The following is a 16,318-nucleotide window of genomic DNA, read 5'->3' on the forward strand; positions in this document are numbered from 1 at the left end:
CCCCTCTCAGGCTTGGGTTTTGGTTTGGAAGCTGAGGTCGGGGAAGGGGAAGCTCATGAAGAAGAACGGAGTAATGGATTAGTGGATTGTGATGGGGATTTTCAGCCAGAGTTTGGGCTGCAAATTTTCCCATGGGAAGCCAGTGGGGTGGATGACAGTGGTTGTGACTCTAGTGAGAAGGATAATTGGGTGTTGGATTGTGAACCTTTGCCTCAATGTGAATCTTTGCCTCTAGACTCTATCGAGGGAACACAGGTGATGGAGTCTGGGCCACCTTCGTATTGGGTATCTCAATTGATGAAAAAATTTTGTAAAATGGTGGGCTTCCCTATAGTGAAACATGAAGCTCAATGTTTGGCTCTGTTTCGTATCCTGGAACAGGAATGTCTCAAGGTGAATGATGCTGGGGTGTCTAAGCGATCTGCAAACTCAGGGACGAGAGGTCTCAAGGAGCTTAAGGGGCTTATTTCTTATGTTAATTACGACGGAGTTTCTGCAAGAAATAGGAAGGGGGGTGCTGATTGTCTTAAATGACTCTACGACTATTGTCTTGGAATGTAAGGGGGCTTAACAATCCCCGTAAGAGAGTGGTTTGTAAGAATCTGCTAAGAGAGTGGAAGTGTGATATTGTATGTTTTCAAGAAACAAAAGTTTCTTCTTGTGACGCTGTTTTTGTGCGGAGTTTATGGGGTAGTCCTTTTATTGATTGGGCTGCTTTGGATGCTATGCAGACTTCAGGAGGGGTCCTGTTGATTTGGGATAAGAGGGTCTTTGAGAAGTTGGATGTTATGGTTGGTCAATGTATCCCAACGGGTTCTTCCCCGGGTTCTTTCTGACCATTGCCCTCTTTTGTTGGAAGCTGGTGTTGTTCAGCGTGGTCGAAGTGCCTTTAAATTTGAAAATATGTGGTTAAAAGTTGAGGGTGTTGTTGACAGAGTTAAGCATTGGTGGTATGGGTACAGTTTCGCGGGCTCTCCAAGCTTCATTTTGGCTCAAAAATTGAAGGCTTTGAAAGCAGATTTAAAAAAATGGAACATGGAGGAGTTTGGTGATTTGGCTTTCAAAAAGAAGAACTTGCTGACTGAGCTGATGGGATTAGATGCGAGGGAGGAGTTGGTGGGACTTTCAGATGAAGATCAGATCCGTCGCCTTCAAATCAAAGGTGACATAGATCAGTTGGCTTCTCTTGAGGAGATTTCTTGGAGGCAAAAGTCTCGAGCCTTGTATGTGAAGGAGGGCGATAATAATACTCGTTTCTTTCACAGATTAGCAAACTCTCATAGAAATGCTAATCAAATTAAAAGGATTAAGGTGGATGGTGTTCTTTATGAGGATGAGCCTGACGTGCGCTCTCAGTTAGTTCTTTTCTATCAAGGACTGTTTAAGGAAACTGAGGTGGGGCGTCCCACTATGGATGGGTTAGATTTTGCTTGTATCGAAGAGGGTGAGCGGTTATCGTTAGAGAAGGAGTTCTCAAAGGAGGAAGTCACCCAGGTATTAAGGGAGATGGAGGGGGATAAAGCCCCTGGTCCTGATGGTTTCACCATAACTTTTTTCCACACTTGTTGGAGTGTGGTGGAAAAAGATGTTATGGATTTTTTCGCCTATTTTCACCGACACTCGGGGTTTGAGAGGTCTATGAATGCTTCGTTTATCACTTTAATTCCTAAGAAGTGTAATGCCATTAACATCAAGGATTTTCGTCCCATCAGTTTGGTGAGTAGCGTGTACAAGTTGCTATCTAAGGTTTTGGCTAATAGGTTGAGGGTGGTTTTGGACAAGCTCATATCTGAGACTCAAAATGTGTTTGTTGGCGGAAGGCAGATTCTAGATTCAGTGCTTATTGCAAACGAATGCCTGGATAGCAGGTTGAAGAGCAGAAGTCCAGGGGTGATATGCAAGCTTGATATTGAAAAAGCTTATGATCACGTGAACTGGGAAGCCTTGTTTTATTTGATGGACCGGATGGGTTTTGGGATGAAATGGAGGGGGTGGATTAAGGCTTGTGTTACGTCTGTCCATTTTTCTGTCCTGGTAAATGGATCACCTGAAGGTTTTTTTGGATGCACGCGTGGATTGAGACAAGGGGATCCACTATCCCCGCTATTGTTTCTCTTGATAATGGAGGTTCTAAGTAGACTCTTGAAGAAAACAGAGGAGTGTAATCTTATTCGGGGATTCCATGTGGGAGGTGTGAACGCTGTTGGTGTGCATATTTCCCATCTGTTATTTGCTGATGACACTATCTTATTTTGTGATGCCTCTAGGGAACAGTTGCTGTCCATAAGGTTGGTGATGTCTTGTTTTCGGTCTTTTACAGGGTTGAAGGTTAATATCGGGAAAAGTGAGATCGTTCCTGTTGGGGAGGTGAATAATATAGATGTTCTGGCTAATATTCTTCAATGTAGAGTGGGCAGATTGCTTATGAAATATTTGGGGATGCCGTTGGGAACTTCTTTTAAGACAGCTGCGATATGGAATCCTATTTTGTAGAAAATGGAGAAGAAGCTATCTGGGTGGAAGCGGCTCTATTTATCTAAAGGTGGTAGACTCATGCTTATAAAGGGTACTCTCTCAAGTCTCCCTACGTACTTTTTATCTCTTTTTACTATTCCTAAAGCTGTGGCGGCTAGATTGGAAAGTATTCAGAGGAATTTTCTGTGGGGGTCTTCTGAGGGGAGTTTCAAGTTTCCGTTGGTGGCTTGGGATAAGGTGTGTTCTCCCGTTGAGAGGGGCGGTTTGGGGATAAGAAATGTGGTGTCTTTTAATCAAGCTCTTTTAGCGAATTGGCTATGGAGATTTGGTCATGAAGCTACCCATCTCTGGAGGAGAGTTATCTCCTCAAAATATGGTGAGGGTCAAGGGGGGTGGTGCACTAAAGTCTGCAGGAGGGCTCATGGGGTGTGGTCTTTGGAGAAGCATTAATGAAGGGTGGGAGAGCTTTTCTAAGCATCTGTCCTTTGAAGTGGGTGATGGTACTCGTATCCGCTTTTGGCATGATAGGTGGATTGGTGAGAATTCTTTAAAAGATCGCTATCCTGCGCTTTATGCATGTTCAGCGGTCAAGGATGCTTGCATCTCTGAGGTTTTGTGGGCTCCAGAAGGGGGTTCTGTTAGAGTGTGGAATTTAAGGTTTTATAGAGCGTTTGAAGATTGGGAGTTGGCTGCTTCTTACTCTCTTTTTCAGCTTATCCATCCTCGTATTCCTCGAGGTGATAGGAGAGATACTCTTCGCTGGGGGCTGAAAGGGGATGGGAAGTTCGACACCCAGTCTTACTACCATGAGATTCGGGGTGCCTCGAATTCTTTATTTCCTTGGAAGGGTGTTTGGAAACCAAAGATTCCTAAGCGCGTGGCTTTTTTTCTGTGGACTGCTGCCCATGGTCGGATCCTCACTTTGGATAACCTAATGCTTAAGGGTCGTCCTCTAGCTAATTGGTGTTGTATGTGTTGCTCTGATGGAGAGTCGGTAGACCACCTTCTTCTTCATTGTCCTATTATTCATTCCCTATGGGCTTTCATGCTTCAGGCTTTTGGTATTCATTGGGTTATGCCGGGTTCGGTGGCGGGTTTGTTATCTAGTTGGCATCAATGGCTTGGGAAGCATAATTCGGAAATTTGGAACTTGGTTCCAGGGTGCTTAATGTGGATTGTGTGGCTGGAGCGAAATCGTCGATCTTTTGAAGATAAAGAGAAAACTTTGGAGGAGTTAAAGATTTTATGCCAACGCAGTCTAATGGAGTGGTCTCATTGCTGGGGTTTTACTGAGTGTTCTTCCCTCTCTGAGTTTATGCCTTCCCTTAGCTTAGTTTCCTGACTTCTCTCTTGCTATTGTGTTGTGTAGTGTTGTGCTGTGTTGCTGTTTTGTTGCTGTTGTGTTGTGTTGTTGTTCATCATCATGAACATCTTGTACTTCTCTTTTCTTTTTTTTCCTATTTAATATAAGTTTTCTAATTACCTATCAAAAAAAAGAAAAACATTTGAGAAGATCTTATATCCGTTGTCTTTGCAACAGAGGTTTTACCTATTGAAAGAAGGGATTTTCCTCACTTATAACTTATCCAAAAAAAATTTCCTCACTTATAATAAAAGAAAGCATTACATATTAATTTTCATGTACACTGAAATTATTTGAATAATCTTTTAATATGTAAATATTTATTAAAAGGCACCAAAAGGGGCCACATCCCAAGTACACATGGAGTAACACAAAAGAAGAATTTAATTATAAACCAAGTCCGAAAATTTAAATGCAACAATGAATAAAAAGTTTAGTTAACGGAACTTCTTATTGGGCACGGAAATGATACACACTATAAAGCAAGGACTACACTACATATAAATGTCACCATGAGCAAAGAAATATGGGTTCACTACACACACCAAATGTGAGAAGAGAAAAGGCAAACACGTATTTCCAACATGAGGAAGCATACATGTATGACATGTCAACAACCTCCAGCATATTTAAATTACTTAAGCCTAACACAATTTGAAAGGTAGGGCAAGCATTATACTTGAACTACTAAAACAAGGAAAAAAAATGTAGGAAGTATCATTTTTCTGTTAACAAGTAGTCTATGAAGCACAGGTGCATTTCCAGATTCAGGTGCGGGTGCGGAACTCGGCAATTTTTGAAAAAGTAGTGTGCGGGTGAGACGGGGTGCGGTGATTAAAAAATTATTAAAAATATTTTTATTTATATTTTCTATATATTGCAAAGCATATTTTTTCACATTATATAAACATATACCAAATTTAAAAGCAATAGTAAATGATAACTAAAACATGATGTTCATAAATTAAATACAATCCACAAGTTTGAAACTAAAACATTGAAATTAGAATATAGGGAGGAAGGCAGAGAGGCAGTGATGGTTTTAGGGGTTTTTTTTGTTTAAAGATGTTTTTGCACTCTTTTTTTTTTTTTTTTTTTTTTTTTTTAAATAATAATTCTTACTTGAATTTTGGCCTGATTCAAAGTCGGTATTGGCCTGAATTGGCTGGCCAATACGAACCGATTCGACGCGAATCAAGAAAAAAAAAAAAAACAACGACGTGTGGGCAGCGGCGTCGCCCACCACACCCCACATTGTACGCCGATGCGGCACCCCTGTAGCCACGACGGTGCTTTCCAGCAAGTAGTACAGAGTACCCAAAGCACAATTTTTCTTTTTGCCAAAAATTCCATTTTTATGAGTCATTTTTGTAAGAAGAGGTAACAGTGTTCAAAAATCTCTTGAATAACTTTTTTTTCTTTTTCTTTTTTTTTGGGGGGGGGGGGGGAGGGAGGGGGGGGGGGGGGCCTGAATTTTCCAAGCAGATCAAATACCCCAGGTATTTTCTAATTTTTTTTATATGCCAACCATAATGTAATAACCCTGGCAAATAAAAATGTTTGTGCTGCTCAAGGGTCAATTCGTGACAATGTGGCTCAAACTAACTAATGGCCATACCAGAAAGGTAGCTTCCTTAAAGCCTAAACTACTTTATAATCCAACCTAACCAAAGAACCTATGATGGAGAAAGCAAACCAAAAGACAAGGGAAAGATTGCAGAAAAAAAATAAAACAAAAAATAAAGGAAGATTTAAAGACTTGATAAGTTAGTAATTTTCCTAAAAGTTAAGGTTGTTAGGAAATGGTGAATTTTCTATCACTCCCCATCACGTGTGGGCCCAAACTTCCCTAAATAAGTGGGGCCTAACATGTTGGATTTTTAATTTTTTAAATGGGATGCAGAGTAAAGATAGGGTTCAAACTCAAGACCACCTGCTCTAATACCATGATAAATTATTAATTATCACAAAAGTTTAAACTTGATAGGAGAATTTAATCACTTAACCATTGTTCTAACAAGACTAAATGGATTGCGTCAGATTATCTATTTTTGGTTTTAAATAATTTTATTCGAAGGAGGAGAGTTCAAACATACAATGTATATAATTGAACGACTCCTAAAGAGTTAATCTAAGATTAAAAAGATCTGCAAATTCTAGAAAAGAGGATGAAGAAATGCTACCTAAGGTAGTTATCCACTCATATAAAGAAAATCAGATTATCTATTTTGGACCCCTAATATGTTTCTTCATCATTATTCTATACACCATGATGGAAAAACCAGATAAAGTTCATCTATAACTGTATTTCCCGTTGTGGCTGAACTAATGTACAACTGTAGTCCCATTGTGGCTGAACTTCTACTTGTAGGTGCGTCTGGATTCATTACGTAGATTCTTCGTTACCTATACCATAAATTTCCATAGGTAGATTTGCTAGGTTAGTGGATACCCCCGAAGGCATGGCTGCCTCTAGGGCTCAATATAGGATCCCTAACGGTGTTGAACTCCAACACTGTGAGTTAGGTGAGTGGCTGGTCATGAACAAACCTCCTGGCTTAATAGTGATTCTGATGATCGCTTTCATAGAAGGCGGGATGAAAATTCCCATGGGTAGGGTTATTAGAGACTTCCTTATGAATTATAGGTTAACCCCCACACAATGCTCCCCCAACGTCTTTAGGGTCCTTGGTAGTGTAGATATGATAAACCATAAGATGGGGACCAACCTCACATGGCATGATGTGAACTGGGTACACAACTGCCAAAAAGGGAAGGAAACCAACTACTATATTAAATGTAGGGTCCCAGCCATTAGGTTAATTTCCTGTATGCCTGAGTCAAACAAGGGCATGGACGAGGAATTTCTCATCATCTCGGGAGACTGGCATGATGGATTGCACTATCCCACCCAAGATGGGGAACCAGGTAGGGTTCCCATAGACATTAGATGCGCATAGGATTTTCATATTCAGATAAAGAAAACTTTTATAAGGATTTTTTCTAATCTGTGATTTATGTTGCATGTTTATTAGCAAACGAACATCACACCGCCCTGAACAAGAGCTTAGTGAATTTTCCCGAGCTAAACTGTATCCTCAGGTCAGAAATTTTTCTTCACAAAGACCATCAGCATCGGGCGATGCACATGATCCTTGGTTTCAACCCCATCTCCAAACGTTTCCAAAGCCCTAAACACGTAATCAGAGCTAAGGATCCATGGCTAGCTTTAATTGACGTAGCAATTCCTGGCTTTCTAACAACTCCATCCGGAACTTAAGACGCCCAACTTCCATCCTCACTCGTAACCAAACTACTGTACTCCCAGGAGAAGCCCATACCTTCGGACGACGAAGTCAAGAAGTGCACTCCCGAACCCACTTAGGAGGTCACAGACAAAGACTTTGAGATCTTCTACCAGCAAGAGGATCCTGAAGACCTCCCCGACCCCTCCCATCATCGTCTACTACCCACCTAGGTCAGTACCAGCCAAGAAGAAGCCAACATCCCCGAAGGAATGGTGCTAGAGGAGAAGACCCCAAACCTGTTGGCGTTGCTCATAGGCCATGCTGGGGGTGCTTCCCTAACAGTTCCAGTGGTGCCCCAACCACCAACCCCTACCCCCACGCGTGCGTCCTTTGGTGACGCCACTGACAAAAAAAGAAAAAGAGGCCAAAGGGGCAAGGAGTCTGAAGGTGCTGAGGAGGGAGAGATCACCCGCCTATTATTATGATTATTATTTATTTTTATTTTTTGAGATAAGTAGGCAGAATATTATATCAACCCAAGAGCTTTTTTCCAACACTCCAACAAGTAAATGCATACAGACAAACAAGAGAAAAAGAAACAAAAAATATGTTTTACTTCTTAAGTAAAAAAAAAATTATGTAGGGAATAGTTATAGCCTCACCTCATCAATAACATTTGGATCAGCTCCAGCTTTCAACAAACAATTTATGATTTCCAAGCTCCCATTATCAGCAGCAATGTGTAAAGGGGTTACTCCACCAACACTAATATTAACTTTGGCACCTGCCTATACTTTAGAAAATGCAAAAGTTAGGATTGCAGAGAAAAGTTCATATGAAGTAGCACAAATCAAGCTACTAGGCCTATTCTGAGGAACTATATAAACAGAAGCATAGATATCAGAGGACTGAAATAACAGACCAAACAAAAATTCTTTTACATTAGCCCCAAGCTTTACTCAACTATAATATACATTGTGCAATTATAAAGCTCAATTCAAATTAGACAACATCATACTTCAGTAATTCACATAAGATTTCATTTACAGAAGTCTAAAATTTTGTATTTGATTGCTAACAAGGTCATTCAGATATCAAAACAATGACAATGGGTGGTGACCCAAAGTCCATGTAATTCATATTATAAGATGAAGAAAATTATAGAACCTGAATCAACAACTCTAAGCACGGCAGCGAACCGGCTGCCACTGTTGACAACAGTGGAGTAATATTATCATCTGTTTCAGCATTAGGCTGCAAAACAAATATCAAATATCAAGAAATTAAATCAAACAATAAAAGAGAATCTCAACTCACATTTCAATGATATAACAAAAGATTCAAGTATGTAATAACACAACCCTGAGAACTCTTAACCAAATGACATAAGGAAACGAAAGAATCAAGTCCAACACTGTAAACAAAAATGCTATGTCAAATAAATTATGTTAACATTTTGTAATTGGTATATGTTTTGTTAAACCACCCAAAAGAACCATATTCTGATTCCTCTTCCAAAACTTTCCAGATGTAATCATGCACACTTTAGTATTTGTCATGGTCTAGAATTTCCGAAACCATTTTTGAGCAAAGGCTGCTAACTTTACAAAGTGTTCTCCTAGGTATACATGAGTTCTTAGCATCAAATATTTTCTGTCCTTTATATTTAGCTCCTATGCAATGAAGCTTCTGCAAACTTCAGAATCATCCATCAACCAAGTAGAATAGACCACATCAGATCCAAAGAATTGACCCTTCAATCTGACAGCCCGACCAGCAAAATTGTATCCTTCTATCACTGAGATGATGAGATGTCATTGGATGATGACATGTTATCGAGTGTAAGTTGAAAAACTTCAATTATCAATTTATAATGAATTTTTGAAGCCTGAATCATTTTGCATGCTAAATGCAACTTCCTTTTTACAAATGTGAAGACTTGAAGTTGAAAATTTTATGTCCTTCACTTCTATTTTGGATTTACTTGATTTTTGTAATGTAAGTTTTTTATTTGTTCACCCTTGTATACTCCCTGTGTACTTGGGTCTCTCTCTCTTTTTGATATCAATGAATCTTTATTACTTATCAAAAAAAAAAATTTATGTCCTTCACAGTCATTAACCTCCTATGCGGTGCTTTTGCAAACTTCAGAAATGTCCAGCAACCAAGAAGAATAGACCGCATCAGATTCCAAAAAATTGATCTTTCAAACTGACAGCCCCCCCAGCATTGTATCCTTCTATCATTGAGATAATGAGATGTAGATGGATGATGACAAGATATATATTTGGTGCAAGTCAAAAAATGTCTATTATAAATTTATAATGAATTCCAAATCGTTTTGCATGCTAAATGCAACTTCCTTTTTTACAAATGTGGAGACTTAAAGTTGAAAAACTTACATCCTTTACTGTCAATAATGAGTATTGTGGCTCTAATTAGCTAACAAAGATGACTCTTAAGAACTAATGGGATCCTTGCATGATGGATCCCAAACCTATTAAATAATATATTGTGCAACAATTTCTATGAGGCCCTACACACACCATTGCAAAATTGAGAGCCAACTTGTATGACAATTCCACTGACAAAGATACTTCAGTGGAGTCTATGTTGGTGAGACGATCTAAAGGGGAGAGACGGAATTGGAATTAGATTCTATCAGGATTTTAATGATTGAGAGTTGGACTTGGTAGTTTCTTTTCTCCACTTCTATAATAACATGTTCTGCTTAGAGAGGATGGAGACCGGGTAAGGCAGAGCTGCGGAAGTTGAAGAATGGGGAGTTTGATATCCATTCTTTCTATAATGCTTTGAGGGGGTTCACTTATGTCATTTTCCCTTGAAAAGGCATTTGGGGCATGAAGGCCCCATAATAGAGGGTTTCCTTTTTTTGTAGATAGCGGTTTGGGGGGAAGATTCTCATGAAAATATTAGGACTGGTGCTATATGTGTCGGTGTAATGGGGAGACAATGGACCACATTTTGATTCATTGCAAGGAAGCCAATCATTTGTGAAGTTTTGTTTACAGGGCTTTTGGGATTCATTGGGTCCTACAGGAGAGTGATTGATCCTATGTATGGATGGAGAAATTAGATGGGTAAACATTCTTTAAACATCTGGAACTTGGTTCCCTTACGTTTCATGTGGAGTACATGGCGGGAACGTAATAGGTGTACGTTTGAAGATGTGGAGAGTACAGGGGATCGGCTTATAGCCACCTTCATAGTCTTTATTTGATCAGTTTCCTGCAGGGGGTTTTACACGTAGAGACTCCACTCCATTGTTTTTAGAGTCTATCCTTTTGAACATTTCTTTTTTCTTTTTTGTAATTCTTTAGTCTAATTTGTGTCATTTGTACATGAAGTAGTCTCCAATTAATGAAATGATTCTTATAAAAAAAAAAGAATAGGGATGAAGTGTGATGTAGTACAAACTCAATATAAAAATAGTATCAAAATACCAAGACATGTAATAACCCATCTTTAGCATTCCTAACAAAGAAGTATCCAATAACAAATATCAACAGAAGATCAAAAAACTAACACTGGGCAGGAAGTCCACAGATAGATGGACACCGAAACCCAAACACCAAGCCTAAGTCCACTTGACACATCAGGGAGTCCCTCCTAAATAGACAATACTAAACTTGCCCACATAAGGTGCATAATCCTACCAGAGGAACCAAGGAGAAAAGTGAGGTCCTGCTGGCCTAGAAGTAGGCAACACCAAACTCAGGAAATGTTCTACTAGCCTCTAAAACCAGTCACGCAAGGACAAGGGCTTGAAAGACTAAGAAGGGCCCCAAAGGATTTTTTTTTTTTTTTTTTTTTTTTTTTTTTTGATAGGTAAGAAAAATTTGTATTAAAAAGAAGCTACTTCATCAAAGAGATGAAGTAAATGAAGGAAATATATACAAGCAACAAAGGAAAACAAAACAACTTATGTACAAGAAAAAAGTGAATCTAAAAACAGTGGAATGGATTTCGAAGAAGTAAAATCCCACGCACAAGACCAATCAAACAAAGTGGTCACAAACAATTCTAAGAGCTTATCCCCAGAAAGCACCAAATCTTCAAATATGGGATTATTTTTCTCCCTCCAAATAATCCACATCACACAATGTGGTACCAAATTCCAAACATTTGAAGAATGCTTCCCCAACCAATTCCTCCAACTGGCCAACGAGTCAATAACCCTTTTAGGTAGAACCCAAGAAACACCAAAAGATCTAAGGGAAAAACTCTATAACCGAAAAACCTCACCACAATGTAGAAACAAATGATCCACACTCTCCCCATTACATTTACACATGCAACACCAATCCATAATAGTGCAGCCCCACAGGAATTAAAAAACCAAAAAACATCCAGAGAGGCCTCATAAGCCAAGAATAACATATTTTGGGACTCTTGACTTTTAAAATAAAGTAAAGGTAAGTTAGGAAATTTATTTATAATGCGTCTGTTGGCTTTTCAATGAAGATCATATTTTTGGACATCCTATGATAAAATAGAGGACGAAGATATAATTATATGAACTACAAAATGCAAGCTTACATTAGCATGGTGTTCCAATAGAACTTTCACGGCATCTGGTTGTCCATGACCAGCAGCCCAAATTAATGGAGTGCCAGCATCACTTTGTGAATCAACATCAACAACTTTGGAAAGTAAAATCTTCAGCAACTTAATTTCTCCTGTAAGAATTAACAAAGTATAACCACATTGAGATTTGAAATGAAAAAAACAGTGAAATTGAGAAATATTAAATTCTTTGCATCTAGCCATATCATGCAAACATGTGAATCCCACAACAGAACATTTAAATATAAGGTCATAGAGATATGGAAGATCTTTTAATTATAGAGCTTTGGAATGGTTAGTTTTAGAAGGCTAGTTTCTGAGATTAAAATTCTGTTCAGGTTGATAAAGCACAGAAATGAACATAAGTTTTCAAATTATCATAAAATCTCCATGATTAGGACCACAGAAACAAATAACTCCATCATGCTAAAAAGAGATTAAAAGTGATGGAGAGGTGACTTTTTACTCATAAGGAGAGGTCATGCAAAGCAGAAAAGTTAGCAATAAACGTTCCAAATATGCACGTACAGGCACACGCACACACAAAAACCCAAAAAGGAAGACAATGAATGAAAATTAGACAGCGCACCTATTCCAGCAGAATGGTGCAGGGCTGTGGCCCCTAAGTCACTAGGTATAGCGGGATTGGCACCACCCTCAAGAAGGTATTTGGCAGTATCAGTATGTCCTTGCCGAGCAGCATGAATAAGAGGAGTCTCACCTGTAGATAAATTACAAAAATCAATGGATTAGCCAAAACATCATTATAATAACCATAACAAGTCTATCCAAGGAGAAGAATGTCATCTCAAGTTTACATTTCTAACTATTAAATCAAAGACACATATTGGTCAACCATAGATATTATCACAAATTTGTTTACCAATGATAAAAATATATGACTCATGAATTAACTACCAAATCCAAGATTACAGTAGCATCTGAATAACATATAATTATAAGAGTAAATCACAAGGTTTGACAATAAGCTTTACATTAATTGTGAACCTACAAGTGCCCTCCTGATTTTCCTTCATCCTGATAACACAACCCTTCTGTGATGTCTTACTATCAAAGTGTACTTCTAAGATCAGAAGCATGACTTGTTACAACTTGAAGGAATGAAATATACAGTGCAAGATGATGAATTCTTATTGCAAGGAGCAAAAAGAACTTCTAATCCGTTATATGGTCTTTAACAAGTTACATGGTAATTCTATGCCCTTGTGATGCAATTTGGCAAATTTTTTTTTTTTTTCTTTTAATATAACTGCCCTTCATGTTGTTTTTTTTTTTTTTTTAATTGTTGATGAGTAATACCGAATTGCATTAAAATAAGAATATATATATATATATATATACACACACAAAAGTTCCCGTACTAAATCAAAAGTACAATGAATCTATGAAATCCCACATATTTGATGGTATACCCTCATCCCAAGATACACAACAGAAATGAGACCCAACAAAATGAGATTTCAATCTCTCTATAGACAACTCTTGCCCCTCAAAAGTCATCCAAAGATGCACAACAGAAACAAGACCCAACAAAATGAGAATTCAATCTCTCTACAGACAACTCTTGCCCCTCAAAAGTCCTCCTGTCGTTTCCCAATCCCTCTAATTTTGCCACATCAAACATGACAGAACCATATTCAATACCCTATTCCTAAAAGAATTTTTTCTATGTTGCCAACATTGAAGCACTCAACGTACCATATTTGACATCACCCATTTCACCCCAAAAGCTGCAAACTCAAATGACCATAAATCCCTCGCTATTGGACAATACAATAGCAAATTATCAACTTATTCCCCATGTTGTTTACAAATACAACATTGATCCACTATAAATTTGGGGGTTTAATAAGATTTTCTTTGATGATGTAGGTTTAATAAGATTTTTTTTATAGGGAGTATTGTCCCTGATGAAGCAGTCCACAAAGAAAGCTATGCTCAAAGACACAACCCCCTATTGCCTTCCAATGAGGTCTGATACAACAGGTCCTCTTAATTTGTTCTGAATACAACACCTCAAAGAAATTGGTGAACATCTCCAATTTCCAATCTAGAGCAGGCCTCACAAAGATTGGATAATATGAAAATTATAGAATGTGATCTTATTACATCAAGTATCTTATAAAGTTTTAAGTAAACATATTTTGGTCTTTTTTTTTTCACATGTAAATAATTTTGCGCAAAAAGGGGGCTAAACTCTAAACGATTTCATTAAAATATTTTGGTCATTTTTTTAAAGGACAAGAAGCTTACTTGGTAAGTTGTAGTAGGAATGACATCCCCCATTGCTTTTTCAGACATCATAACTAAAATAATCCAAAGTTGCTCTGACTAGACATTGATTTTAGCCAAAAGTATTCTAGCAAAATTATTTATTTAGCTAATTATCTGTTGCAATAAACTATAAAAGTGTACAACTAATCTATCACATTGTTACTGACATTTTATTTTATTTTATTTAGTAGTCCAACCACAAGGAAGGGCGTCCGTTCAAACAAGCAAAAGTACTATAACATTCACTGGACAAGAGACTGGGGATGAAAGAATCCATATTATAATAATAATAATAATAAAACAACCAAGAGCTTAAAACTGACCAAACAATTTTCAGTTTTTGAAGTCATATTCGACAGCCATAGAAATCTATACAACACTATCATCTTTGATAGAGAGACACAAAAAATAATTTGGAGAGTGTGCAATTCCAAAGTTTTGAGGATGTTGAGAGGAATCTGCTGGATCTTAAGCTCTTCTTTCTTAAAAAACTTGTTAGAATGGTTATCAGTTGTGAGATGTTTTTCTATTTGTTCGATTTGTTATTTGATAGATCACTGGAATTGCATCTACATAATGTAAATTCCAGATTCCTGAATTTTTTTTCCCTCAATGATAATTCAAAATGGTGCCTATTTTCAAATCTAAAAGAATCAATCAACATGCTCCAAACCAATGTCGAAGAGGACATGAAGAAAATAACGAATACAGACAATGCATAAGATTAGGCGCATACCTTCTTCATCCTTCGAATCAACATCGAGCTTCAACTCCTCCAACAAGTACTTGCAAACCTCGGTCTGCCCCTCCCTTGCAGCAAAGTGAAGCGCCCCTCGTTTGTTTGCATCCTTAATATCCGCTACAGTTCTCGCCAAACCCTTTCCCTCATCGAGTTGCCCCGCCAAATCTATTGCAATAAAATTAAACCCAAATAAATATTATTTTTTTATATATAAGTAAAACCAAAATAAATATTCAAAATTCAAACACTGCCCACCCTAAACCAAAAAAAAAAAAATCAAAATCAAAATTTGCACATATACTACTGATGCACACACAAATACCCAAATTAAAAACCAAAATTAGCATATTCAATGATATGCACTCAAATAGCCAAGAACCTTGTAGCTTAGTGGCATAGTCTGCTCTCCTAAGTGAAAAGAACCAGAGTTCAAATCCCCACTACCCCATTGTTGTAACTATCAAATTATCCAAAAAAAAGATGCAAAAATATGAGCTTACTCTTTAAGAGATCAAGATTGCCAATACGAGCAGCATTGAGAAATTGTTGAACTTTCTGCCTCACTGCATATAGCAACAGGGATTCAGAGAGAATGAGAGATAAGAATTATTAACTATTGAACTTTCTGCTTCCATATGAATATATATAAACACACACACGCACAGAAAGAAAAGCATTCAAGTACGCATATTAAGTGTTACCAAGCACAGAGCATAAATAAAAAAAAAAAGAATCAAATTTACAAACTTTTTCAAGTTTTTCTTGTGCTTATGTGGTTTTGTGCATGTGGGTCTGTGTCAATGTGTCTGTAATTATGAGAGAGAGAGAAAGAGAGAAGACCTGCAAGAGCATCAGAAGCATCGGAAGCCATGAATGATGTGATAAGGTGAAGAACGAAAGTAGTAGTTTCTAAAACCCTAAAGAAAGAAAGCTCCTCTCTTCTCTTTTGGGGTTCTTATAAATTTTGTTTTAGTTTCAGAGAGACTTTTCAAGTGAGAGAGCTCTTTGAGTTTGAGAGAGAGACAGCATCTAAAGGGTACTAGGAAGTACCAAAACATTCGTGATTAAAATAATACTTTTTTTTCTTTTTTTTTTAGTACATAAATTTTTTTTATGGGTTTGATTATTTATAATTTTTTTTTAAAGAATAGTAAGTATTTTTAATACACACAAAATGGGGAAATAGGTCTTAAAGATACTGACAATGAAGTATTTATATATATATATTTTTTTTGAAGCCAGAGGAGTATTTATAAAATTGAAAGCACACAAATGATTTTTTTTTTCTTTTTGAATATAATCGAAATATTATTAGCAATTCAATAAGTCTGATAACATTAAATGTTTCATATATTCTTTTTGGTTGTAATTGTGACAAAATAGTGTAATTGCCCTATAATTTCATAATAGTATAAATTATAGATAATGTCATAAATGAACCAAGCCAATCATGAACAATTCGGGCTCGAATTGATAAAAGGTTTGTTCATATTTGTTTGTTTATAATTAAATCAAGCTTAAGTCTTAATTTTAGACTTATTTAATAAACAAGCCGAGCCCAAGCAAAAAAAATTAGTCCAGAAACAAGCTCATGAGCTATTAGACTTG

The 16,318-nt window shown here is 37.4% G+C and overlaps 1 protein-coding gene across 1 annotated transcript in view; it reads right to left on the reverse strand.

Moving 5' to 3' along the window:
* The window catches only part of LOC126717456 (uncharacterized), a 28,363-nt gene extending 12,632 nt beyond the window's left edge, over positions 1 to 15,731 (reverse strand). Inside the window, exons 1-7 of the mRNA XM_050419202.1 lie at positions 15,551 to 15,731; positions 15,211 to 15,273; positions 14,705 to 14,875; positions 12,263 to 12,394; positions 11,647 to 11,786; positions 8,254 to 8,340; positions 7,749 to 7,874 (exon numbers count right to left, since the gene is read on the reverse strand). Of these exons, the coding sequence (XP_050275159.1) occupies positions 7,749 to 7,874; positions 8,254 to 8,340; positions 11,647 to 11,786; positions 12,263 to 12,394; positions 14,705 to 14,875; positions 15,211 to 15,273; positions 15,551 to 15,581 (750 nt within the window). The 5' untranslated portion in view covers positions 15,582 to 15,731. The remainder of the gene's footprint in view (positions 1 to 7,748; positions 7,875 to 8,253; positions 8,341 to 11,646; positions 11,787 to 12,262; positions 12,395 to 14,704; positions 14,876 to 15,210; positions 15,274 to 15,550) is intronic.
* Between the last annotated feature and the right edge of the window lie 587 nt (positions 15,732 to 16,318).

The sequence above is a fragment of the Quercus robur genome, chromosome 3 (assembly GCF_932294415.1).
Source record: "Quercus robur chromosome 3, dhQueRobu3.1, whole genome shotgun sequence".
Taxonomy (NCBI): Eukaryota; Viridiplantae; Streptophyta; class Magnoliopsida; order Fagales; family Fagaceae; genus Quercus; species Quercus robur.